This window comes from Megalops cyprinoides, chromosome 21, assembly GCF_013368585.1.
Source record: "Megalops cyprinoides isolate fMegCyp1 chromosome 21, fMegCyp1.pri, whole genome shotgun sequence".
Classification (NCBI taxonomy): Eukaryota; Metazoa; Chordata; class Actinopteri; order Elopiformes; family Megalopidae; genus Megalops; species Megalops cyprinoides.
The window spans coordinates 17,653,225-17,680,442 of NC_050603.1; the positions used below are offsets into that span (position 1 = coordinate 17,653,225).

General features: G+C 47.8%; 1 protein-coding gene across 2 annotated transcripts; it reads left to right on the plus strand.

Moving 5' to 3' along the window:
* The first annotated feature begins 892 nt into the window (after nucleotides 1-892).
* Nucleotides 893-26,927, plus strand: LOC118768948 (adhesion G protein-coupled receptor B1-like). 2 transcript variants are annotated; one of them, XM_036515935.1, is made up of 31 exons: nucleotides 893-1,753; nucleotides 4,065-4,217; nucleotides 4,707-4,796; nucleotides 5,420-5,584; nucleotides 6,170-6,349; nucleotides 7,593-7,757; nucleotides 8,050-8,214; nucleotides 8,646-8,747; nucleotides 8,873-8,979; nucleotides 9,165-9,359; nucleotides 9,631-9,699; nucleotides 11,129-11,237; nucleotides 11,661-11,804; nucleotides 11,934-12,009; nucleotides 12,150-12,252; nucleotides 12,369-12,412; nucleotides 15,455-15,581; nucleotides 19,068-19,171; nucleotides 19,421-19,523; nucleotides 19,640-19,790; nucleotides 20,086-20,155; nucleotides 20,285-20,351; nucleotides 20,863-20,948; nucleotides 21,240-21,411; nucleotides 21,516-21,611; nucleotides 21,705-21,744; nucleotides 22,005-22,627; nucleotides 24,447-24,482; nucleotides 24,975-25,079; nucleotides 25,511-25,564; nucleotides 26,211-26,927. In XM_036515935.1, the coding sequence occupies exons 1-31, from the start codon at nucleotides 1,057-1,059 to the stop codon at nucleotides 26,403-26,405; spliced, it is 4,593 nt and encodes a 1,530-aa protein (XP_036371828.1). In that variant the 5' UTR covers nucleotides 893-1,056; the 3' UTR covers nucleotides 26,406-26,927. The 2 variants fall into 2 exon arrangements, with proteins under 2 accessions (XP_036371828.1, XP_036371829.1); XM_036515936.1 differs by having other exon boundaries at nucleotides 6,185-6,349.
* Nucleotides 26,928-27,218: the final 291 nt, after the last annotated feature.

Below are 27,218 nucleotides of genomic sequence, written 5' to 3' on the forward strand. Positions count from 1 at the left end.
GCATCCCCCACTCCAAAATTCAAATGTTATCGTGGAATGGGACATTGTCTGAAACAGATGTATTTTCGTTTCCAGACCAGACCAATCATTAAGCCATTAGAATCAGACCCTTTATTTGTGGTCCTAATCAATACCCTTTCCTCCTGATTTATCAGCCAGGGCATCTATTGAACAATAATGGCTCACTGTCATCATATTCTTAAAAAGTCAATGAGTTCTGCAGCTGGTCCTGCTGTGATTATTTGGGTTGGACTAATGGTATCCTCCATCACTGGCTGAGTCCCTGGAAAGAAAAAAATCTGTGATCTGAAAGTTCCTTGACATTTACCAGACTATTTCCTCTTCAACTATACACCAGTAAAGTTTTCAGTTTCATTTGAAATGTCATAATAGCTTTCAGAGTGGCGGGATGTGTATTTGTAAAGAAGCAATGCTGCTCTTTGCGTCATGTTTGTTTAAATGACCTTGCACACTTAGAGTGTTGTAGCTCCTGAATTGAAAAAGGTTTGAAAAAAGTAATGGATGAATGGAAATGGAACATAAATGGAAAATAGGAAATAGTTCTGCCTGTCCTTGAAGCGCATGGACAGGGCTCATAGTGGTACATATTGTATATACACACACACACACACGTACACACATCTCTATGTAATATGAGTCATTGGGTTCTCCATTCTAAGCTCTCCAAAGTTAATTAATGTGCATTGGATGTATGCCAATGATTACTGAAATTTGTTATTATGAAAGTATTAGCAAATTAGCTGTTATAATCTTTGAATGTGTTAATTCATCAGACATTTAGCAGCCTGTTGAAAATGTTTTTTTTTTCTGTCTTTGTTTTGTGCCCACAGTTTCTTCTAATTGTCAGTCATCTTTCCAAATACAACAAAGACAAGATTACATCAAGAAAACAGGAAGAGAGAAAAGAGAAAGCACAAGAAAGAATTCAGTCTTACTGAGGAGTCTGCCTCCTCCTGAATCTCCAGAATCTCACAGAGGAGAATCCCTCCTTCTGTGTCTCCAGTTGTCCTTCACGTTTCCAGACCTCCTGTCAACATGGCCATGAGTTGGTCTCTCTTCTCGATCCCATTGCTGGCCGTGGTCCTTCTGGGCCTGACCTCCGCCGCCCCCTCTGGCCCGGCCTCCGACACCTGCGTCAGCCTGGTCCAGGGCCGCTTCTTCGGTTTCTTCTCCTCCTCGGCCGTCTTCCCGTCTACGCCCTGCTCCTGGACCCTGCAGAACCCGGACCCGCGCCGCTACACCGTCTTCGTCAAGATCACCAAGCCCACCGAGGCCTGCCTGCCCCGCCAGCTCAAGACCTTCCAGTACGACTCCTTCCTGGACACCTCCCGCACCTACCTGGGCATGGAGAGCTTCGACGAGGTTGTGAAGCTGTGCGACGCCTCCACCCGAGTGGCCTTCCTGCAGTCCAGCAAGCAGTTCCTCCAGATGCGCAAGGTCACCCCCCGCGAGGGCCTGGAGGCCGCCGAGGGCGACGGCGAGTTCAAGACCGAGTACCTGGTGGTCGGCAACCGCAACCCCAGCATGCCCGCCTGCCAGATGCTGTGCCAGTGGCTCGAGACCTGCCTGTCCTCCAGCACCCACGGACACCCCTGCGGCATCATGCAGACCCCCTGCCAGTGCTGGGAGACCCCCCAGCGCAAGCCCGGCGGCTGCTTCCGCGCTGGCGTCTACCTGGAGAGGTGCATTCCCACAATCCCCAGGGACGGGGGCCGCGACGCTGAGATCATGGGTAAGTCCTATTAGACCTACAAGCACTGTCTGTCCAGTTGTGTGCAACTGTATGCTTTCAGGACAATTCTGACAAGGAGGAAAGCAGGCAGCTTAAAAGGTAAGTGTTCAGGTAGGTAGTAGGAGATGGTGGTGAGTGACTGAACGCAATAAACAGCAATAACAGCAGCAGTGCTTCCAGCTTTGCAGACAGATAACTTATAAACAAACACAAAACAAACAGATTCATCTCTAACCATTACAGTGTAAAAGAGGCATGATCGCTCCTTCACAGCCCTACCTCAGCACCCTAGCCACCAAGCTGATTTAAAATTCATGCTTTAATTAAGCTATTTAATTGCAGCTACTCGATGGGAGATATCAAAAGACCGCTCAGAGTCTGAGTCTGTCTGGATCATTTCATTACCAGCTCTAAAGACTCAGCGATAAGAAAAAGACATCAGATTCTCCCTCTGTTGTTCTTGCTCGAGATAATCATTGTTTGTGGTGTGTCATTAAGTACCATTGAGCAGTAGATGCAAAAATCTATTCTCCCTGCAGTTCAACCCAGCTGTATAAAAGAGAATTAGCCAGCATGTATCAAATGCAAATAATAGAGCAATAGCAACGTGTGATTGTTTTCTCTTGCATGTTATGTAACTGGACACAGAGGTCCCCTGGCATGGCAGTGAGACCGTGCGGACCAGTAGAGAGTTTGGGGAGGGGGGGGGCTTCAGGGTACGTGGGTGGTATAGGAGGGGGGTACACAGCCCTCATAATGCTACCTCACAGCAGGCAGATGCCACGGGCATGAGATTTTAGAGAAAGGAGAAGCGGGGCTCTTGCAGTTTCCATGGGAACAGGCTTGACTCACATGCTGTGTGCACAGCTCTTTGGAAAATAAACAGGCTGCATCAGAATCAAAAACTTTTGCAGAGAGAAGCACACGCCGTCTCAGTGCTGCCCGACAGCTACTGCAGAAATAAGAAATGATGCAGCAATTCGTCTGTTGCAGCAGTCTGCTTCTCGGAGGCAAACTTATTCTCTGACTCTGTTTCATCAACAGGTCAGTGTGTATGAGTAGCACATCACAGAAACTCAATTAAAATGATGACAGGAGTACAAAACCTGTGAATTTTGTTGATAGGTTAAATTATCCGCCTTGAGGAATCTCATCCAAAGCTCAGTGTCTATCTGCCAAGGTGTAGTTGCCAGAGTTGTCCTGTAGGTGTCAGCACTGATGTGATGACCTACTATGTGCTACACTCTGCAGCCAGTGCAATGCCGTCTCTCCAAACGTTCCAAAATCTAGATCAATTCCAGCATCCACTTCAGATGAAAATAAAGGGAACTCTGAGAATCCAATCAGATTTAGCATCTAAGCAGTACTGCTTTCAGCAAATTAGGCTAATGTTTCTGACCCATGTCCACCTGGTTTCCACATTTTACGTCAGTATGGAGCAGGCTGAGGGGAGATTAGGGGGAGACAATGAATGGAATAATATACCCAAAAGCAGGGAGCAGATAGCATTACACTGAGGAAGGGGCCGATAAAGGAAGCTATTAACAAATGCTTAAAGGCAGGGGAGATAGTGACAATGGCCTTTCGTCTGGTTTCAATGAGAAACACTATAGCTGACACTATAAATAGCTCCCTTCATTTCATGATTGGATTTCTGTGTGGTATCTACACCTGCCGTGGGATAGTTTTCACCATTTCATCCACGGGTAGACTGACGTATCATCCAAAAATAAAGCATTCCTGCCCATTAATTTAAAAGTGAATAAAAATATAAGAAAACTGGACTCAGGAACTGCATCATCCAAAAGTGCTTCAGGCAGTGGTTTGATATGTTGGAAAGTAGTTTTTCCATAGTTGTAGACTTGCGAGAAACGAGACAGCGAGACATTTGTGACTATGAAAAGAGTGTCAGGTGTTTCAGGGGGGTTCTGGTGATAATTGAGCTTATGCAATTGAGATGTGTTTCCCCACAACAGCTGATCTCACTGTTCCTTAGTGCAAATTAGCATGTACTTATTAATGCATTCGGGCTTGGGTTTTACCTTTTGTACTCTGAAAACACTGTGGAACAGAAACCCGAAGTACTTGAGGTCAGATTTTAATTTCCCACTTGCTTTCCTGATTGAAGGTTTGCAATTCCCCCCGCTTGATTGGAATGACCATGCGTGAATAATAACAACATGTACCCACGTGTTTTGTTCCCGAGAGCTCTCTGTTGTTTTTCGTGTTGGGCTTAATGGCTCACAGCAGAAGCCTGGCCGCGGACCGTGTTTTCTCGTGCGCTGAGCGCGGTCTCTCTCTCGGCCCGCAGGTGGCTGGAGTGGGTGGGGCCGCTGGACGGAGTGCAGCAGCGAGTGCGGGGGCGGAGTTCAGACGCGCAGCAGGACCTGTCTCCCTGATGAAAGCTTTCTGTGCGAGGGCGTGGTCGAGGAGGGCCGGCCCTGCAACCCCCAGCCCTGCATCGGTGAGCATGTCCGTCCGTCCGTCCGTCTGTCCTTCCGTCCGTCCGCCCGCCTACAGTTTCAGGAGCGAAATAAACCCCTCGTCTTCAGCGCGGCTAACATAATGTGGATCTGACCGGTCCAAAACGCGAAAACAACACAGACTGCATTGCACAGCGGCGTACCAAAATATCATCTCTCTGGAGGAGTTGCCATGGAAGTTGGCAGGTGGCTGCAAAGCAAATGTCCATGGCTTGTTTGTATTGCCTGCTGAGCCAGTCCAGAGACCAGGAGGCCGATCAACACGTGAATAGGAGCTCAGTCCTCCAGGCACTGTGCACTACCATGATTATATATTTATCTTTACCATGTCACCCACTGTGATCATGTCCCCTACTGGCTCATACAGTGCTAAAGCAATGCAGTCTCAAGCTTTTCTGCACTCAGTTAAGAAGGTACTGCGCTGGAAAACATGACCTGAGGTTTACAGATGGCTGACTTTTTCCTCACAGGTAAAGTGCGTTCCCGAAGCCAGGCTCTGCGCTCCATCAAGAGAGACAACGGTGATGAACCCCGCTATGGAAACCTGGCCCCCCAGACAGGTAAGTGGACAGAAAGACTGTCATTGTAAATAAGAACAGCTCATCCGTTCCATGTTGGTACAGGAAGGTTTACACTCCGCTCCACAAGTCTTGCAGAGCAGCGATCAATTTGACCATTAGATTTCAAGGTATTTTTATTTTTTCCTAGTGTCTTTGTTAGTGCACCTGTCTCTCCCCAGGGGTGCTGTTTTGCATGACTGAGGAGATTGAACAGCACACAGGAAAAAGCCCGGGTGTGCAGAGCACACCATCCACCCCCCACATGCTCAGTCTGAGTGGCGCACTATAATTCACAGGCTCTGAGCACACGCTATCAAACTCTCACGTGTTCAGTCTGAACAGCACGCTGTCAAATCGCTTTTTTTGAGAAACCATTGTCTAGTGCTGACACGTTTAGCCTGAAAAGCAAGCGGATGCGGGCTGGCATCCGAGGGCATGCTTTTAGGCTGGATCTGACAGCGGCACTGCGGCTGAGTGGGAGGTTTAGAAGTGGCTGTGCCGGACTTTTGGGCTCTCAGCTCTGAGCGTGGAGTCGTCTTGTTCCACCCCGCTCGGGCAGAAGAGGGTGTTTGTCCTCAGCGCCGCAGACCTGCTGACCCCTCTCCCCTCCCCCCCCCCTGCAGTGGACGCTGTGGCGGACGAGTGGTCCCCCTGGAGCGTGTGCTCGGTCACCTGCGGGGAGGGCTGGCAGAGCCGCACCCGCTTCTGCGTCACCTCCTCCCACAGCACCATGTGCACCGGGCCCCTCCGCGAGCACCGGCCCTGCAACAACACTGCCGTCTGCCCAGGTGAGTTCCCCGTCTCCCTCCGTCCCTCTTTCCCCTTCCCCTCCCTATCCAACATCCCCCCCCCCCCCCCCCTCCCCCAACCACCACCACCACCACCACCCCACCTCCCTGCTTCAAACCCTCAGTTCTCAAGGGCCAGAGACCGCCGGGCATCCGAGCCTGCCTGGTACTTAGCAACTGCCCGACTGAGTGATTAATTGGCTCGATTTCTCCACTTACCATCCCCTCCCCGCTCTGAGAGCATTTGTGATATGAAAGAGCTGGAGAGGACCCCCTGGCCTGTGTCCAGTGCTGGGCCCCCCTGTTAGAGAATCCAAAGAGAACGAGCAGCTGGGCTCATTCAGGTCGGGCAAGTCTGCAGTTATGAGGCCATGGCTGGAGCCATCCTAGTGAAGTGTTATCAGCTAATTGGAATGGGCGCGCATTGCTCTGTCATTCTTGTAGTGAAGCTGTTGTGTGTGCGGCAGCGCTAAGGAAGGCAGCTGGTAGCGTGAAAGTGCAGAGGGTGAGCGCTGTGTTCAGGCAGGTCGGCGGTGTGCATGCCAGGCATGCCGTGTGCCTTTCTCTCTATAAATCACACTCTAGCCGCTCTGATTGCAGTGCATGGAGCCTGGGACGAGTGGTCCCCCTGGAGCCTGTGCTCGTCCACCTGCGGCCGCGGCTACCGGGACCGCACCCGCACCTGCAAGCAGCCCCAGTTCGGAGGGAACCCCTGCGACGGCCCGACCAAGCAAACCAAGTTCTGCAACATCGCTGTCTGCCCAGGTGAGCGGAAAATGCAAAATTATGTTTTGATCACTCCCCCTCCAGATGTGCCCGGTTTATGAGTGGACACCCATCTGTTCCAATCTTTAATACTTTCAGTGTTTCCAGCACCAACAGTAAACTTTGAGATATCATAAAAAGTAATATAGCTAGGAAAATCAGATAATATTGTTGAGGCAGGTGTACAAAAACAGCAAAAAAGCAAACTATCACTGAAAAAAACTCTCAATGCTAAAAAAAGCCTGTTCATCAGTAGGAGACAAAGGCAGCTGCCAACTATAAATTCCACTAATTGAGAAGGATTTTGGGAAGGACTGAATTGATGTCTGCAGAGGACTGCCAATTAGCCCTGTATTGCTCTGTTCGTAAGGACACGCAAGCACCTGTAATGCTCCTTGAAGGACAATTGCAGAGTCAGAGCTTTTCATTGCTCTGGGCCTTAAAGCTGATTTCAAGGGTCTCGTTCATTAGGGCATAGTAAAGCACGGGCATACCAGGAAAGAGTGGGGAGACAAGAGCCTTACAGGGGCTGAAAGAGCATCTGAAAAAGCCACTCTGTGAGGCATAAGGCAATGAAAGTCTGATGTGGGAACAGCATGCACTCACACAGAACTTACAGATTCCTCTCCAAATGGCAACTTTTTCCCAGCAAGGAAAAAAATCGATTTGATTCTCTCGAGTGCCCTCTAGTGGACAAAGTATGTAACAAGCATTCCTCTCCCCAACATGCCTCCCCAACTGCTTGGCTGATGCCAGTCCAGCCTATTGCCAAAAATCTCATAAGAAGATGCCATGCTAATTGGTCTATGAGGCCATACGGATTAACTGGCAATAATGGCAATATCTTCGGACTCTGTAATATAAATGACACTTTTTCTCACTACAAGCTGTAGAAAATATGGCCCCTTTTTGAATTGCTCTGTAAGAATACTGCATTGGGCTCCTGCTAGCAACCACATTTACCTTGCCTCCAGTTGCCAGCAAATCTATATGACATTATTGGCACAAACTGAACAGTGATCTTCAGATCTCTTTGACAGGGTGCCAGTAATAATCTCAGCTGAATTACACCTCACATTATCTATAACAATGGTTCCCTCTGGGTCCTCCCTACTGGATGGCATGAGGAGCAAATTGATCATGTTCCTAATGTGTACCCAGTCCTCCTTGTTCCCTGCACGTGGACAGTGTATGTAATGACCGCCCCCATCCTTAAAATGTCTTGCTCTCTGGTTCCCCCTAGTGGACGGTGCCTGGAATGAATGGTCCAGCTGGAGCTCCTGCTCTGCCTCTTGCTCTAATGGGACCATGCAGCGCACTCGCGAGTGTAACGGACCCTCTTACGGAGGCGCTGAGTGCCGAGGGGAGTTTTTGGAGACGACCAACTGTTTCCTGAAAGAGTGCCCAGGTAATGTCAGCCTCAGAAACAGCTCACGTGAGATGGATCAGAGTTCAGATGGGGAAGGGTTAGCTTTCAGGTGGCCTGTGTGATACTTAATTACTGTATCTTTGGTACGGTGCATCAAGCAATTAAGCTCATAGACATTACATTTAAATTTACATTTATTCATTTCACAGACACTTAGAGGTTTAGAGGATTATGCCTTCTCTGTACATAGCAATGCTGTTCTTCAGTTTTTCATCGGTGGTTATGCGCAAAAACGGTGACAGTCCCTAAACTGCATGTTGTGTTCCACCAGTCAATGGCCGCTGGCAGTCCTGGAGCATGTGGGGAAGCTGTTCCAGGTCCTGCGGTGGGGGCAGCCAGCAGAGACAGAGGGTGTGCGAGGGACCGTTTTTCGGAGGAGAGCCCTGCCCTGGAGACAGACAGGAGACGCAGCGTTGCAACGAGAGGAGGTGCCCAGGTCGGTGAACTCAAGTTCCCAGCATGCACCAGTGGTGATGGGGAATGGAGATGATTCATCTAGATAGCTTCTTTCAGTTGTCGCTTATAAACTCATTATAAACGACACTGCGGGATAAAAATCATTTGCGTAAACTTTGCAATCCCAGCATGCATCTCCGGTAGTGTGCTCACTGATGTAGGGGGAGGCAAGGAGGAATTTTAGCAGGGAGGTAATGTTCTGTGTGGGAGGAATGCGCCAAGCCAGAGCGTGCGTATGTGTGCATGTGGGCTTTTCATGCCCGCGTGAGAGAGAGAACAGTGGTGAATAAGCAGCCTTCGCCAGCTGAATTTCTGTACAGCAACAGTGATGTTTCATAATCTCTGTGACCTTTTTGTGCCAGACTGTGGCTCACAGAGAAGGGTGCTGATTGTTCTCTCTGCCCCCTCCAGAACCCCACGAGATCTGTGGCGAGGAGAACTTCGCCAATGCCGTGTGGAAGAAGACGCAGGCTGGCGACATTGCGGCTGTGCACTGCCCTCCTGGAGCCTCTGGTAAGACATAAGACCAACACACACTTGTAATAGTGCAAAGTGTAATGGTGCAAAGTAACCAGTCATGCTGGGGAATCAACCTGTCACAGAGTGATGCTGACCTCTACTCTGCTGTGCCAACACAGGGTTGATCCTTCGACGATGCACCCTCAATGAGGCAGGCATTGCTTACTGGGAGAGTCCAACATACATCAAATGTGTTTCCAATGAATACCGAGACATTCAGATGATGGTAAGCTGATTGTTGGGATCAATCTGTTGCTACTTTTATAATGATGCCAAAAATGTTTTTTGTTTTGTTTGTGAAAGTGTCCACAGCAACATTTTGGTCTTCAGAAAATATAATCAGCGATGTCGCTGTATGAGGAAACGTTACTGGACTTTCACGATCAATAACCAGGAACTGTTCTCCCCCAGACACGTGACCACCTGTCAAAGGCGCAGAGGGGGCTTGTGGGAGATGGAGTTTCTGAGGTAATCTCCAAGCTGAGGTCCACCTCTGACGATGGGACGACCTACAGCGGGGACCTGCTAGCCATCGTGGACATTCTGAAGAACATGACGGAGATCTTTAGGGGGTCCTACTACAACCCCAGCAACACAGACGTGCAGGTGAGGGGACATTTGGAGATCATATTTGGAAACTTTGGAAATGTGACCTTTTTACCTGTGTCACCTATGAAGCTTTCTAAGCAGTGCGTTTTCATTGGCTCAGGCTCTATGAATGAGGCCCTCGTAGTCCACTGCATTTTTATATGTATTATTACTTTCTCGTGAAGTTTACTGCTCACTCTTGTTTCTTCCACTAATCAAAACAACATCAGTGCTTTGATGGCGCTATCTGTGCTGAGATAAAGCTCTTGCAATTGTCTCCTCTGTGCAGAACTTCGCCCACTCGGTCAGCAACCTGCTGAAGGAGGACAACCGCGAGAAATGGGAGGAGGCCCAGCTGGTGAGTAGCGGCCGTGTGACTCACGCGCATGTCCCACAGACCTCACAGCTCCGCCGCATCATCTGCCGCCAGTCCCGGAGTCCCATTATCACCCGAGGAGCCGTCCGGGCCCAAAACGAGCTAGAATGAGTCAGAATAGCAGGCACCTCATTTGCGGGCGCCTTTTCGCTGTCGCGGCGGCAATGCGTCCCCTTAAATCGAGCCACCTGAAGCCTCGGCCACAAAAGCGCATCCAACACCTCGTGTGTCACAAACAATTTCACTCACCCGGGTAATTACCGTTCCATTGTGACTTCGGGAGAGACAGATTTACACCACGGGCTGACAGGCTTGGCGCCTGCTCTGAGCATGCGAAATTTTTGGACACCCATTTCCATAGGGTTGCTCCTCTGACAGAGGTGCGCATGGAAGGTGAATTTGCACCTTGAAGACATGAGACCACAATTCTGTTTTATGAAAATGTAGTTCACTCAGCTCTGCTGTAAAGCTTCTGAAAGCTACAGCTCAAAGCAGGTACATTTCTGGGTCCTGAAACCCTCCCCAGTAACTTCATGAAAATTTAAATATGGGAAAACTGTGATAGAAAAAGAATAGAATTAGAATAGAATGTTTCTGATGTCAGATTCAGCCCCTGTGAACAGAAATCAAACAATGCCTACTAATCAAACTGTTACTGCGAGGTATTGTGGAATCGTACAGTCAGTAGTGACTCATAGTGGAGCAGCGCGGATTCCCGTGGCAAACGGTCAAGGCTCCGCGGCCTCTCCGCAGATGTGCCCGGCCATAAGCGGCACTCTTCCGGTCATGCGGCGTCCGAGTGAAGTAGATTGCAGTGAAAGAGTTCAGAGCCTGAGTGACAGCCCTCCCCATCGGGGGGGGGGGGGGGGGGGGCGGTTTGAGATCCGCAGGGCTCTGTGCAGGGGAGTGCAGAGAGACAGAGAGAGGGGGGAGAGAGAGAGAGGGGGAGAGAGCGATAGAGAGAGAGAGAAAAACAGTACACCCACTCACCAATCTGTGCAGCTCCATAAAAACCAATAGAGCTGTCACTGGTGGGAGTAATAAACACTACATTAGAGGCGCGCTTACTACGCCCACACCAGCTCTGATCTGCGTCAGAGAGACGTCAGAGATTCTTCGCCAATAGTCGGAGATAAATCTCAACAAACACACGTTCCAATTATGGAACTTTAATGTCCAGGCACAGAGTACATTTTTTAAATTTAATATAATTTGATATGGTATTAATTTCTGGTAGTTTTCAGTAGTTACAGAGCCATGAGGACTGCTTCAATAAAAATTGATATATAAGTCCAAGCAAATGAAAGAGTGTCTGAAGCAGTGACATTATATTAAATGAAAGATGTGGGAGAGGGTGCCAATCATTCTGTTTGCACGTAAGTTTGAGTGTATCTCCTTTTTTTTCCCTTAGATGGGTCCCAACATCAAAGAGCTCTTCCGCCTGGTGGAAGACTTTGTTGAGGTGATCGGCTTGCAAATGAAAGACTTCCTGGACATTTACGAGGTCACTGAAAATCTTGGTGAGTCTCTGCTCCCCATTTCTGCACTGCAGTCTGTGTGTGTGTGTGTTAGAGAGAGCGAGAGTTTTGGCCAGAGGCAGCGCCTTGTACCCAGGATTAGGAGGTTCAGGCCATCCTAAAAAAAGAGTGTGAATCAAATTGTGTGAATTCAAGTTCTCTGTGGGAAGGGGTGAGAGTGTCACCACCAACACAGAAACCTGGTGCAAGAGCTGAGTTATGCATGCATCTCTGGAGTCATCTGAGAGTGTGACCTTCTCTCCCTGTGATATCTACTCCGCACCTTTTTACATTTGGCTGCCTTTCCTGCTTTAATCTGTCTTCTCCTGGGGGGGTCGGCTCTTCTGTGACTGGGGTGTCAGTGCTTGAGAGTTCATACTTCATGTGAAATCCTGTTCCTTGACCCACTGCTCCTTTGTGTCCTAGTGCTCAACATCCACAAGCGTCCGGCTGCCGCCACCTTTGATGTCAGCTTCCCCATGAGGGGCTGGAGGGGCATGGCTGACTGGGTCAGGAACTCTGAGGACAGGGTAATGGTGCCCCGAAGTGCCCTGTCCATGAGTGAGCCAGGTGAGAATTACACACATCCACGCGCGTACACACACACATTTGTATACACAGTCTCTGGAAAGTCTGCTCCTTTTCTCTTCCTCTACATTTAAACATTTTGTTTTGTTTTATCTTTTCTGTGCATTTCAGACGCAGATGACGACTCTGCAATTGTGACCGGAATTGTCCTCTACAGAAACCTGGGCAGCATCTTGTCTCTACAGAGGTAAGACTATGGTTCCCTTTTATATGAGCTAACCCTTCCTGTCACTTAAAATAAGAGTCAGTGACTTTAATAAGACAAAGCATTGTGTATGAGTTGCATGTGCACCGCTGAGAGTCTGGACTTCTCTCCTGTCATCACAGAAACACCACAGTGCTCAACTCCAAGGTGGTGTCAGTCATGGTCAAGCCCACCCCCAGCTTCCTGTCCTCCCCCATCGAGATTGAGTTCTCCCACCTCTACAACGTAAGCAATCCCAGAATGCAATGGAAATGCCACTATTGGCCCATTCTCATTGCAAACATCTGATTTCTGATTTCCTCTCTTAAAATCTGATGAATGCATGTCCTCTCTCTCTGTAGGGCACCACAAATCAAACCTGTATCTCCTGGGATGAAAGTGACAGGTAAGAGGGCTTTCCTACTACACGTTACTCTCACTTCATCCCAGTTATACCTGGGATTTCTTTGCCATTCATCCATGCTGTGGTGCTGCTGATCATATGCAAACTAGCTTATAAACTCTCACTGATTGCTCACTGACCCTGTGTCCATTAGCTGTTTAAGTTAAAGAAAGCTTTCATGAGTTCATTTCCATACCAGGGAATATAAACACTCTCCTTTCATGTCTGCAGTGCCAAACGCTTTGAATACATGAGCCAAGCCGCTTTTCACTGTTCACCAGCCAAGCCAGGCTCTTTAGGTGGAGTCCATTATTCCCCGACCATGCAAACTCATATAAATACACCCAGAGCACTTTTGCAAAGACTTTTATGTCCTCTGCAGAAGATAAAATGCCCATGTCTGAAGTATTCCCTCTTGCACAGAGGAGCCATTTGCATTTAGCTGCACAGGTGAATTTTAAAGTAATGCAGGTTCCTCAGACAAAGCGTCTCTCTGAAGGACACTTCAGCCCTACTCCACAACTGATGACTACTTTTTTGCCTCCTTCAATACTGAATATATTCTTGCTATTGTATTAGACGTTCCATTTATTTCTCTCTAAGAAATTTGCTGAGAGGAAGGACAGGTTTATCTGTATGGGGCATGTATCCCTATGGGAAATCTGCCCATCAACCTCCTGGTCCACTCCTGCACTAAATTTGTTACATCATCGGAGCCAGAGAACACAATTCTGATTATTGAATTCCTGTAAATTTGCATCATTGCTTTCATTTCCCACCCCGAGCAGTAATCACATCATTGGCGGCAACTGCTCGGCAGTGTATGAACGATTGCATTTCATTAGTACAGAAAGCACTGGGTTCCTCTGAGGACTGTTCAGCTGAGGTGGATATAGAGTAAAAAAAAGGGGAAGCCCTTGGGGGTGATGGTTTTGCGCTCCGCCGGGGGTTTTGGAGATCCCCCAGTCAGTGGCGGGAGTGCGTGTGGGACACTGCAGAGAGCCCCAGAGCTGAGTCACACACACACCAAGTCTCTCCGGACCACATATACACATATATACGAGTGAGCTGTGGGACTGAGATGTAGACCATGAGATATATCTGCAGCCATTCTACCTCTGCGGGGTATCTGGGGTATCACGCTTTTGGGTCTGTCTCTTGCCAACGGCTTTGTTTGAAGTAGTATCGCAAACCTCTCCAAAGTCCCTTCTAGCATTTCAAACATTCAGAAGGGGTAGGATTAGAAGAAGTTAAGAGACAATAAACACAGTCCTTCTGTGTGAAAAATGCTCTTCTGGCCGGAAGTTCAAACTGCACATCCACTGCGAGTAGAACAATGCCAAACCTGCAGCCGGAAGCAGAGTGTGGAGGATTCAAAGATTTCATGGCCTTAGCACACAAGACTACGAATGAAAACAGAAAATGTAATCAAGTGTCCTCAAGCTTATTATTTCCAATGCGTGTGACGTCTTGCTGGCCAATGTGGGAGGAATCCTTGTACTCCATTATTTTCACCTGCGTCATTCACACCCTCCCACACCATGCAGCCTGTTCCCTCGCGGACCTTGGAGTCGAGTTTCAAGCCTCAGCATAGTCTTTCTGTGTCTTTGCAAATACTATGAGAGGGCATCTTGCTTGCGTTGCCTGTTACAAAGTGTGACCGCATTACTTTAGCAGTGAGTCACACTTGCTGCATGTTGCATATATAAAAATATCTTACATTTTTAGTTGGATGTGTTAAGAATACATTCAAAGCAGGGATATATACCATCTGTCCAGGTCTTTGCGGAAATGTCATGTTTGGGCTGCCTGCTCTTCAGCGGAAAGACACCTCCTCTTCATAGTTTTGTAACTCTCTCAACCTATAGAGGTGGGAAGTGTCAGCTATGTTTAAAATGATAGTACATTTAGATTCAGTTAATTATTTTGATAACACTTACATGGCATTGACTTTCACTTTACCCAGTGCTTTTAATGTACTGCACCAGGTCAGACACCACACCCCACAAGGGGAGTGCACCATAGAGTCCCCAGTCCTGTCCACTCTGGGAATAAGAGTGGTGGAGGGGATGTGTACATAAATTAGCACAAGGAAGGGTGTGCAGGAGTTTTAGGACATGTGTGGAAGAAGATGAGTACTAGGGTCAAGGCAAGAATGACAGGAGCCAGAGTTAGGAAGAAAGGGAACATAGGGTATGTGTGTGTGTGTGTGTGTGTGTGTGTGTGACAGACACTTTGTGGTTGGATTGCATCTGGACTCAAGAGTGAAACAATGTTAAAGTGACCGCAGATTAATTGTATTGCAACTGACTTGTCTTACCCAGTGCCTAATGGACTGAAACATTTCCACCACAACAGTTGGTTTATTAACAATTCCAAAGAAAAAAATAGTTATTATAAACTATTCAATTTATCAGTTATGTGGCTCAAGAACAGAGCACCGGGCTAAAAAGATCTCAACAATATCCCTCACTCAAAACTCACAGCCCAAGATATCATATAAGCAAAAAAGGCTGTCTGTGTTTTTGACCATGTATGGTCCTGCAGTCTTGGTATTACTGAATAGTCGAATTTTTAATGTCACACAGAATCAGTTATGTGTGAAATACTAAAAAATCGTCCGCAGTAGCTGTTAAACGTCAACATGAAAACAAGTATCTCATGACAACAATAAGGATATTAATCAAAAAAAACATGTATATAAAAAGTAATCGTGGTCGTCATTGTCATTTTTGTTCCATAACATTCATTATAGAATTTCATGAAAGAAATAAAATTAATAATTAGGACTGAAAAATATATATATTTTTTTTTTTGACGCATCTGTGAATTCCATTGTGCTGCAATAACCTGTCCATGCAGAAACCAGTGGTGGATGCAGCCTCGGTTTGCCTTTATCCATCACCATTTCCAGCGTGTATTCCGATCTTTCGCATGCATTTGAAAGTGCAAAGGATTAATGAGCAAGATCTAGTTAATTTGCGAGATTTGACCGGGCTTCGGGTCTAACACCCCGCCGTTCTCTCTCCTCTCTCCCCGGTGCAGCTCTTCGCTGCTTGGATCCTGGTCTGCGCGAGGCTGCAGAGCGGTGCCCGTCGACTCATTCAGAACCAAATGTGTGTGTGACAGGCTCTCCTCCTTCGCCATTTTAGCGCGGCAAAATCCCGATATGGTAAGTCCAGCACTTGCACGTATTGTTTCTTATATGTAAATGTTTGACTTATGTGACTGTGGTATCATTTATTAAGCAGACTTCGTTTTTTTTTTGTAAGAACGGTGTTTCTTAGCCCGCCCTCTCTTTCTCCTCGATGTGCTGGTGGCATTCGACAAAGCCTTGATCTATAGGCATAGTGATTGTGTGTTGTGACAAACAAGTGTTTGGGCACGTTAATGCATATGTCATTACAAAATATGTCAAGCGCTCTTTGATACAGTATTCCGTTCGGAAGAGCATTGCATTGTTAAAGGAGATTGTTTGTTTTGCAAGGTTAGTGGTCAGTGTTCGTAATTAGCATATATTATAAATTGCATGTGCAAACCGGCATGCTAATATCATGTGCACGACAAAATGATCCATACATAGATTTGAAAGGTTTAATGCATGTGTATATATGCGTTGTTGTCACGTAAAATATAGATTAAATACAAATGCACTCATTTATTTTCGTTTCCATTGCATATGTGTAAGAAATGTATTCATATTCTTCATTTTAAGTGTATTTCCTTGGGTCTTTGTGTGTTTTACTTGGAAATGCAAATGGGTAAAGAAAACAAACAAAACAAAAATGCTTGCAGCCATCTAATTAACTACATTCAGGTTAGTTGTGTCACAGTAATATGGTGCACTTTTTAGGCATGGGCCTTCAGGGTAGATTTTAGATTAATAGGGGTGGTTGTGACTAATAACCATGATTCTGGGTGTTTTTTTTTCGTTTGGGAAGGGCAGTGTTTTTGTGAAAAATTCTTGCTCTGTGAGACTAGTTATTATTAGCCTGGATGCAGCCTCTAAAGCATTTTCTTCACCAGTTGCCTTGGTAACGGCATCCGCAGCGCCTGTTGGCTGTAAAAGACAGGAGACAGGAGCTGTAGACAGTTTTGTATGTGAGACAGGGCCCTGATACAGGAGAGAAAGGCAACCTGAAACAGAAACAAAACCCTAACCCCATTCCCCAGGTGTTTTTGAGAGTTCAGAGACACTGCATAGGAGACTAAAAGAATGCAATGCCTGCAAGCAGTACTCTGAAACACATTAATATTTAGAAGAATAAAACCCATAATCAGAATTTTTTTTTTTAGATATTCTGTTACTCATTTCTCCTGTAAATAAGGTCTTAGTCAGGGGGAGGGAGGGTGCACTCAGACATGCAGGTTTTCGTGGGTGAAGTCATAGGGATGCAAGCCATCCTGTGCATATTGATGGAGACAGACACTTTGGCGTGCATTAGCGCAGCTTCCCCTGATTGGTGCCGAATTTGTTTAGGAAAGAGGGATTCATGTGCTGAGGTACCATTTCCCAAGGCTTCACGGCACGCTGAGCCCCGGTCTCTGCAAAGAGATGTAGTCTGTGTGATATCCGTCTATGTACATGTTGTGGTGGCGTGCTTCATTTTAGTGGTGCTTGGGAGAGAAAGGACCCCCCCCCCCCCCCCCCAATCTCTGTGGCCGCTGGCATGAACCGTTCCCCTGAATTTACCCTCCGTCGGCTCTCGCCCGCGTCCTGTCTCGCACAGCCAGTGAATACCAACGAAGCCGGGCCAGTGGGACCCAGACGTCTGGTCATACAGTGGCGTTCGCTCGCCTGCCCCTTTTGATGTGCGGTGTAAACATTTTCAGCAGGGCTCAGAGGGCCACACAAAGAACACCAGGGGGGACAGAAACAAGCTTCAGTGAAAAGCGTATGTTTTTCAGCTCCTGGACACACACGTCTGGTCCCATGGCTTACTTTTTATACAACTGTTGTTGATGGAGCAGGGCTTGTAACCAAAAGGTTGATGGTTTGATTCCCTGCTGGGGCAACGCTCCTGTACCCTTGGCAAAGGTACTTAACCCATAATTGCCTCTGTAAATATCGAGCTGTATAAATGGACAAAATTGTAATCTATGTAAGTCGATCTGGATAAGAGCATCTACTGAAGACAATGATGTAATGATGCTATCGGCTGGTCTGAACAAGGGCTTTGAAGACTGCAGCTTAGGTCTGCAATTGAGCACATTCAAGCATAGAGAGAGCACCGTGGAGTCCTCTAAAGGTAGATCAATATGAACGTCAGTGATGACCACCATAAGTACCTTTCTTGGTGACCACTGTGCTTGTAGGAGTTTTTGTAACCTTTCCTGCTGATTCCTTGCATCATTAGTGAGTAGGTGACGCCATCCTCCTAGCACCCAGATCACTTTCCTGCCAGTGCTCAACCATCACAAATGAACACCAACGCATTCATGTTGGAGGCCTCTTAAATTGGGCCTCCAAGGCTCATGTTTTTATGAAAAGATTCATGTACTGTGTAATTTACCGTTGATTTCAGTTGTTCTAGTTTGCGCATCCATTCCAATTCAGTGAGCGTAGTCATTGTTCAGAATTTTCTTGCCCCGTGTAATAGCAGTTGCTCACGGCTTTTGCTCCTATTAGCCCATTTGTTCCTTGCTCCTGCTGTGATTGGACGGCTTGCCCAGTCCCCTGGGCATTCCACCCAATTACACTCCTGATTCTTCTTTCATAGGATTCACTGCAGTACAGATTAATCACAGGTACTGAATTAACCTGGCCCGGCACAGGCGTCAGATCTGGAGCTGAGACAAGGCCATAAACCCGACCAATTAGCACTTCAGTGAGGGTTCGCCCCAGAGTCAACCAGGAGGAGGGGGGAAGGGGGGGGCTCCTACGCCCCCTCTCCCCCACTTGAATCAGCGGCGAGAGTAACGGGCACACGCCGTGCTCTCCTCTGCATCTCTAAGCGCACAGAACGTGCTGGGAGGGGGCGGTGAGACTCTCTGTGAAATGGATGAGCACTGGCACCGGTCGTGTGACAAGGTTTAATTGCTGTCGGAGCGCGGGAGGGTCTGGTGATTAATGCGAAAGTGATTAATGCCCAAATGCCTGCCCCCGTGGGGCAGGCTGCGGTTTCGCTGGGCGCGCGGAAAGGCAGGCAGGCGCACGGACGCACGCACGCACACACACACACACACACACACACATGCGCGTGCACGTGCACAGCCCACCTTCAGCAGCAGAGTGGCATAGCAGCTACTGACACTGTCATGGCCATGTTAACACATCACCATGGCAACGGTGAAAAAAAAGGGCTCTGGGAACATTTTCCTCAGGTTAGCGGAGAGATGCATATATGTATGGTAAAATACTTGTGTATCTGTGCAGATGGGGGAGTGTCCTCTGCACCTCATTGGGTGATATAATTGATCAGTGGGAAAGAGCACCAATCACGTCTTTCTTTCAGCTCTTCAGCTTTTCACACAGTCACCTTGAAGTCACCTTGCCTTACAGCTGTGGCCCAATTCCGCCAGTCAGTCAGCTGCTCAGAGGGTTTTGTAGGATGTGTGTGCGTGCTTGTGTGTATCTGTGTGTGTTTATCTATGAGTGTGGCATGCAGTGTGCAGTCTAAATCTAAACACATGCTTCCTGTGTGTCTCTGTCTTCCAGAACATGGACAAATCGCTGCTCCCGTCGGTGACGCTGATCGTGGGCTGTGGGGTCTCCTCCCTCACGCTGCTCCTGCTGATCATCATCTACGTGTCTGTCTGGAAGTAAGAGACTTCGCCTGTTAACCCTTGCGTGCACCCCCTGTGCAGTCTTTATGTCCCACTTACCTGCAACTCTATACACTAATACCCCCATGAGAATTGTAATGTGCAAAACAGCCGTACAAAGTATCCACAATGACAGATTTTACATTTGAGACATCTGTCTGTCTGTTGACAGTGTGCACGTGCAAATGTTTAAATTATCACATGGCTGCAGTGAATGTCTGCTCACCGCTGTGTCTTCCCCTCCAGGTATATCCGCTCTGAACGCTCTGTCATCCTGATCAACTTCTGCCTCTCCATCATCTGCTCCAATGCCCTCATCCTGATTGGCCAGACTCAAGCTCGCAACAAGGTACCGTCCATCTGTCAGCCCGATCGTCAGTCTCACGCCCAGAACTCGAACCGTGGCTGTGAAAAGCGTCATTAGCACTGACATGCTAATTAACTCTCTCTCTCCCTCCCTCTCAGGTGGTGTGCACACTGGTGGCTGCTTTCCTCCATTTCTTCTTCCTGTCTTCCTTCTGCTGGGTGCTGACGGAGGCGTGGCAGTCCTACATGGCAGTCACGGGGCGTCTGAGAAACCGCATCATCCGCAAGCGTTTCCTGTGCCTGGGATGGGGTGAGTGTCTGGCTGTCCCTCTGTCCATGTACCTGCCTCAGCACTGGGCACCCTCTCATTGCCTTTCCCTCATCCTGTCCTCTCTCTGCAAGGCCCCCTTCTCGCTTTCTCCCTTCTCCTTCCTGCTGCATTCATGCCGTCCCTTCTCCCGCACTCTCTCCATCTCCCTTCCATATTCTCTTCTACTTCTTTCTCTCCTCCTTATATCCCCCCCCCCCCCCCCAGAGTCTTTTCTGGTTGCCCTGTCATACCTACTTCAGTCCTGACTCTTTTTTCTCCTCCCTCTCTTTTTCAGGACTCCCTGCACTGGTCGTGGCTGTGTCTGTGGGCTTCACCAAGGCCAAGGGTTACGGCACTGTCAACTAGTAAGTGTCCCTCATGGGTGAAATACTCTAGCACATGGCATTCTTTCTGTCTTTCTTTCTTCAAACTGCCACACCTCTGTCCCTCTGTCCTTCACTGGTGATCATACTTCCTCTCACTCTCTCCTGTAGCTGTTGGCTCTCTCTGGAAGGCGGCCTCCTCTACTCATTTGTTGGACCAGCTGCAGCTGTCGTTCTGGTAAGTCTTGCTACTACTTCCTAATGAAATACCCATTTATTCTCATTAGCTGTTAGGTCTCCGGGAAAACTTCAGTGGCATTAGATTGAAGGTTTATATGCGATTAGAACAGAACTGAGGTCTGTATATTATAAGTACACAGCAAAGACTTACATATGTATGTTATCATAGCTGACATTTGTATGCTAATAAAATAGCTGCGGCATTTTGGTTTCCTGTTAAGAGACCTGTGGAGTTTTGGTTTTGATTATGAGATATAAAAATAAAAAATATAAAAAGTAAAAATAAAAATTCTTTGTTTTTCTCTAGAAATTAGTGTCAGGCAAACAAAACAAAAAGAGTTCAGTTGTAGTATAGTTCACACAGAGCAGCTTCTTTTCCACATTCATGTCATGTGGTTTGTTTGTTTGTTCGAGGGATGCTAGCCACATAGCCATCTAGACTTTTCTGTACGCAGGTCGGTGCTGTCAGTGAAAACACACCTTCACTGGGTCTCTTATCTCTTTCACAGGTGAACATGGTTATTGGGATCCTGGTTTTCAACAAGCTTGTGTCCAAGGATGGCATCACTGATGTGAAACTGAAGGAGCGGGCTGGGTATGTCTTATCTATAAATACTGCACATACATTTATAGGTCCACAACAAATTCATACTGGTCTGTCTCACCTCTGTTTTGAAAATTGTATATACAGTGTGTTGTTCTATAAATTCTCTATAGTACAACATGTAAATATCATTTATATCGACATAACGTGTATATCAACTGCATGTGGCAGTACTAATACAAATACTAATGTATAGAATTATGAGGTGTAGTACTATTTTTTGTTGCTTCATTCAGGAAAAATTAATTTCCTAATGGGTATTTTCCAATGTTTCTCCTGCAGGGCGTCGCTGTGGAGCTCTTGCGTGGTACTTCCTCTGCTTGCCCTCACCTGGATGTCCGCCGTGCTGGCCATCACCGACCGCCGCTCCGCCCTCTTTCAGATCCTCTTTGCCGTCTTCGACTCCCTGGAGGGCTTCGTCATCGTCATGGTGCACTGCATCCTACGCAGAGAGGTAAAGAGGTGGAGCCAGCTGGGGGTGGGGCTCACTGATGTGAGAAGGTGAGGTTTTCACCATTGAACTGAAGTGTGTTAACCAAGTACCGTGTGCTGTCTCAGGTCCAGGAAGCGGTCAAGTGCCGTGTGGTCGACCGTAAGGATGATGGAAATGGGGACTCAAGCAGCTCTTTCCAGAATGGTCACACCCAGCTCATGGTAAGCCCTGGAATAGCTGGATTTGTTCACGTGGACATCGGTAGCTTTTTGAATTCCGCGGTCACTTACATTGCTCTTTGTTTGCTTTTACAGTCTAACTTTGAGAAAGACGTCGACTCTTCCGGCAGACCAGGTGAGCCTCTTGACTGACGCAGGCCTCTTAGCTATTTTTAGCTTTAGCTTTACTTTTATCCACAAGATCACTCTGCGAGCACATGAACCGCAAACACAAAGCGTCGTGTCACTGCCAGTCCATCGCACGTTTGTCACAGCTGACATTCAAGCCATTTGTGCTATTTTTTCTTCAGCAGTTAGATGGTAATGATAGTTGTGTGTAACTGAGCACATGTGGTGAAGTCATGGCTGTAACGCACACGCTCCTCTTTTCAACAGGCACCCAGAAGCGCCCCTCACTCCAGGGCGACGAGAAGGTGGCCCCGCAGGGGATGTCCGTCCCCAAGGGCTCCAACTTCCACACGCTGCCCGCCAACATGAACAAGAAGCACCTGCAGAACGTGGCCGAGTTCGGCAGCCACACCCTCACGCTGAAGCGGGACAAGGGCAGGATGGGCGGCGAGCTGCCTGGCAGCAACTCCATCTACATCTGCGAGGGCGAGCTCTTTAAGCAGCTAGATGCCGACCTGGCGGCGCGGGGCGCGGGTGAGCTGGCCGGCGTGGACGGCAGCAGCTACGTGCTCCTGCCCAACACCACGTCCACGCTGCGGCGGCCCAAGGAGGAGCAGGCCCAGTACAACATCAGCGTGGAGCAGCTGCCCCAGACGCGGCTCGTCCACCTCAGCAGCCCCCCGCCGGAGCCCAGCTCCGGCTTCAGCATGAAGAGCCTGCCCTCGGACCGCGTCAGCGTCTCCTGCTCCGAGAGAGACTCCCCCATCCAGAACCTGCACAACATCTCCAGCGAGTCACACGTCACCAGCAGCATGTGCGACGCAGGCGAGTCCTGGAACTCCATGTCCAAGAGCGAGACCGTCTCCACGCTCTCCATGAGCTCCTTGGAGGTGAGGCGCCAGTCCGACCGGGGGGGGGGGGGGGGGGGGCAGGGACGGAGGAGCGGGGGCAGTGGTATGGCACACACACACGTTTCACATCTCTCTCCACACGTGCACGCAAACAAGATGGTTTGGATGGCTAGAGGTGTGGAGTCGCTGCTGTTGCTCCTGGGGTGAAATTTGGAGTTTGTGAACCCTGCGAGCCTGTCACTCGAGGCCTTTGAAGTGTAAATTACATTGGAGTTTGATCAATTATGCAGCACAGACTGTATCTGTCAGACTGCTCATTAACGCCTCTTAATAACTTTGACACCCCTGAAAGCAAATCTGACATGAAGTTGTGCAGGTTGGTGTTGACATTCATACAGCTGGGCTCTGAGCTGGCCTGACTGCTCCTATCTTAGGGAGCAGACCCTCTCAATTTCATATATAAAGCTTGAGTTGTGGTTCACCCTACATGAGTGCTAAATATTTACCTATGCATTAGACTACATAGCAGACTAGCACTCTCCGTCTAACCAACAACTTCTCTTTGGTTTGATTTATTTTACCTGGGGACATATGATGCAGTCTGATCCCTGAACAGTTGTAATATCATGGTCTGCTGAAACTGCTGGAAGCACTCCAAGCACTCTATTTTACCTGTGTATCCACACATGTGTCTGAGGTTCAGGTCTCAGGGGAGACAGATGCAGACGCTCGCCATTTGTCAACCAAGCGTGTTCTGTTTAATTACCTCTCCAGTCGCGCACACCGAGGCTGTTTCACAGGGTTTGTGAAAATGAAATGCCACCACAGGGAATTGCACGAGTGTGTTTACACGGTGGAGGGGGCCTGGGTAGGGGAAATCTTTTTGGAGGGGTGGGAGGAGGAGGGGGTAGTGGTTGGCCTCTTTTAATTAAGAGGGGACCATCCGCTGAATTATCTATCACCGCAGCGACAATTCTCCCTTTTAAATGGTGGCCCATTAGTGTGAGACGATGAGGGGTTAGGGTCCATTAAGTGTTTTGCATGGAGGCGGAGCTGTGGGAGGTGGAACGCTCCCTCCGTTCTGCGCTGAAAGCTGCGAATGAGTCAGAGGACACAATGACATCTGCACTCCCCCACATATCATCGTGTTTACGGCTCTTTTATGGTATCTATTTGATGTGGCTGCGGGGCGAAGTCCTCCAAACGCCACCCCTCTCGGTGCAAAAAAGGGCCGTCTCGCTGTTAACGATGGCGGTCGAGCTTCCGCCCTTCATTAGCGGGAGCTCAAGGCTAATGCAGTGTCTGGTGGCAACGTGCAGCGGCCATTTTAGCAGAGAGAGCTGTGAGGGAGGCAGCATGCCACTGCATCTCTGAATAAAGCACTTGTAGTCATTTATGTGTAACACAGGGTACTTTACCACTGAGTCATTTCAGTGTGGGGTGCAGAGGAGGCCTGGGATCTGTAAGGTCCAGAAAATCTGTGATTTTATAGATATATATATAGTTTTGATAGCAATTTTTGACATATACAGTCAATCATCTATGGGGGCGTTTGGTCTAATTAACAATGTGCTTAGTCTGGAACATGGTAGTATGAATTTAGGCTTGTATTAGATTTTTTTTTCAATTCTCAAGCAGAATTTCTCCAAACAAGGTTTAATTCTGTGTGCAGTATTAGATAATTCCATCCCTACCTCTTTGTATTGAGAAATAATTACAGACCAATAGGTTTTGATAGCATTCTTGTTTCTTCATGAGTCACCTGGATACAGTTCAGTGCAAAAAACCAAGAACTTACAAATCACTGTGAAAACGTCATGAAAATAACCATATCCTTCTTTCCTTTATGTATTTACAGAGGCGAAAATCCCGCTACGCAGAGCTCGACTTTGAGGTATTCATTTTTCTTTCATTTATTTTGTATTTCCTTATAATTATGTTATCATAACACAAAGAGGGTAACTAGGTGTGGTCCCAAAAGGACTATTACCATTTTGAGCCACAAGTAGCAGGTTGTAGATCACAAGTGGTAGTTTCAGTTAATTTTATCTTTATGACTCAAAATTACATCTGACATAGACAGGCAAACCAATTAGTGTCGAAATGAATTGAAAAATAATTTTTGGAAGCGAATTACTGCCAAAGCAAAACCTGTAAATACATGCAGGCATTTATCTTAATTCCATTTTGACTGAAAGTAATTGATAGCGTAATGCAGTCACAATTTGACTATAAGATGTGTAATTGCTTTACAGTTTGTCAGATTGTGAAGTGAACGTAATTCACATTAATGGGGGATTTGATGTGTTGCGTGAGGGAGAGAGTGAGAGAGAGACGAGGGTGTCGCTGACCGGCGTGTTTTCCCCGTGTTCTGTGTCCTGTGCAGAAGGTCATGCACACACGTAAGCGCCACCAGGACATGTTCCAGGATCTGAACCGGAAGCTGCAGCACGCCGATAAAGACAGAGAGTCCCCTCCCTCAGACTGCAAGGTGAGCTGCGGAGGGACGTGCACGGCTGTTCAGCCGGTCGTGGCTGGCCAGTGAGCCGGCAGCCGAAGAGTCAGGGAGCCTCCCTTTGTCCGATAGTTATTTGGAACCCGTTCGCCTGATTAGCAGAGCTGCCGGTTCAAATTAGGATCATCCATCAGCAGCTGAAACCCTTTTTGCTTAATTGCATCTTAATGCGGTGGCTTTGCTTTCGTGCACGTCGCCTGACATCATTTTAATTACGACGAGGCTTGGAAAAAAATGTATGGGTTTTAAGTTAAAAAGGAACCTCAGCCCTCTTCACCGTAATCAGAATGATTTAATGTGATTTAATGCACTCGGGTAATGAGTAGAGCTTTTTGAAATGGGCTGTGACAATGGAGATTGGGAGGTGATATTACTGACCGTCTGGCCTTTGTCTGTGTTCTCTGCAGCCTGTTCAGAGGTGGAGCGTTTCGTCGGGGGGCAGTGACAAGACTAGCCTGAGCGTGAGTTTCTATTCCTTTCCATCTCGGTGCTTTTTAATTGTTTTAGTCACCATAGATAGACAGAGTGCTGCAGTCAGTAAATAAACTTGCTTGGCACGCACAGCTTTAGTGTTGAAGAGTACTGTTGGCCATACGTGAGACAGACCTTTATTTAGGCAACACTGTTGCGCACATGGCCATTGAGCAATATGAAAGAGATTAGTTGGTAATTATCAGCAGGTTTTGACATGAAACCAAAATCAGAGCCATCGCCAATACTGCAGAAAGAGGGCTGCTTCAGCTACTGCATCCAAAGTGTTGACATGGCCTTCAGCAGTGATGGGCTCTGAAAACTTGTCTTAGCCTAGAAGTCACCAATTTACTGAGCTGGTATTCATCATGAACCTGAAACATTTAGTTTTGTTAGATACACATGTACGTGAAGCATACTAACTATAATAGTGGTATCCAGGTCAAAGCTCAACATGTGAATTCTTACAGACCATGAAGAAAAGCCTTCAGTCTAGATGAAGTATTTTCTTTATCTCAGTATTGGTGTTGTAGTCTCAAACTTGATCTCAGACTTTGCTTTATGTAATGGTTCCTGCCCTGTGTGAAAGAAGTGCGTCATTTGGGCTCAATCTCTCTCTCTCGCTTCTGCTGACAGGACAAACCGCAGACACCCAGCGAGCGGGCTTGGGAGGGGGTCCAGAAGACGCACTCGCCCCCGTCCTGGGTGCGCAAAGACCTGGAGCCCCTGCCGGCCTCTCCTCTGCAGCTGCAGGCTGTGGAGTGGGAGAAGACGAGCGCCAACATCCCGCTGGTGGGCCAGGAGATGATCGACCTGCAGACCGAGGTCTGAGGAGGGTCCTCCCCTACACCCACCTTGAGAGTCTTCTCTTTTCCCCTTTTGGGCCGAAAGAACACAATGGCAAGGCAAGGAAGAGCAGAAACGGAGAGAGCACAGAGAGGGAAAAACACAAGCCCCACGTCCACAGACTCTTTGCGAGGACGGAAAGCGTTATGCGTTTTGCTTCCTTTTCAAAACACGGACGGGAACGGAAAGCACCGGGGAGGTGTGTTGGGGTGGAACGTCTCACACACACACAGAGAGGGAGGGGGGAGAGAAATCCGGTTCCGTCCTGATTCGGCTGCTTCGGAGTTTTCTGCACTCTTATGACAGGGCTCAAAAAAATAGCTATGGTTAACAAGGCCTGAATATTGTGTGCTTCTTTGACATGGAATCCCTGGGTTAGCGTGGGGAAGACCGGTCAAAGGACGGAACGCTTGAGCTTGCCGCCGCGGCGTCTTCCAGCCATGCTATAGCGCTGCTGACCGAGCGCATGCATTGTTCCCACCCCCAGCTGGGGTGTGAATGGTGGAATTGCGATGACTGCTTATTTTTTTTCCCTTTGGTTGTTTTTTTCTTTCTTTTAACGCTGTGGTAGATGGACACACTGCATTTCGTGTCGTGTTTGTTTCATAGCTCTGAGCGGAACTGCTGAGAAAAAGAACTCGCGAGATCCCGCTCGAATCTACAATGCCTTTAAACTTTTACACTGAAGACAGTGGAACTGCTGCTCGCAGAGCTGAACATGATATTACGATGATGATGATGTTGATGATGAAGATGATGATGATTATTATTGTTATTATTGTCTATTATTATTTTGCC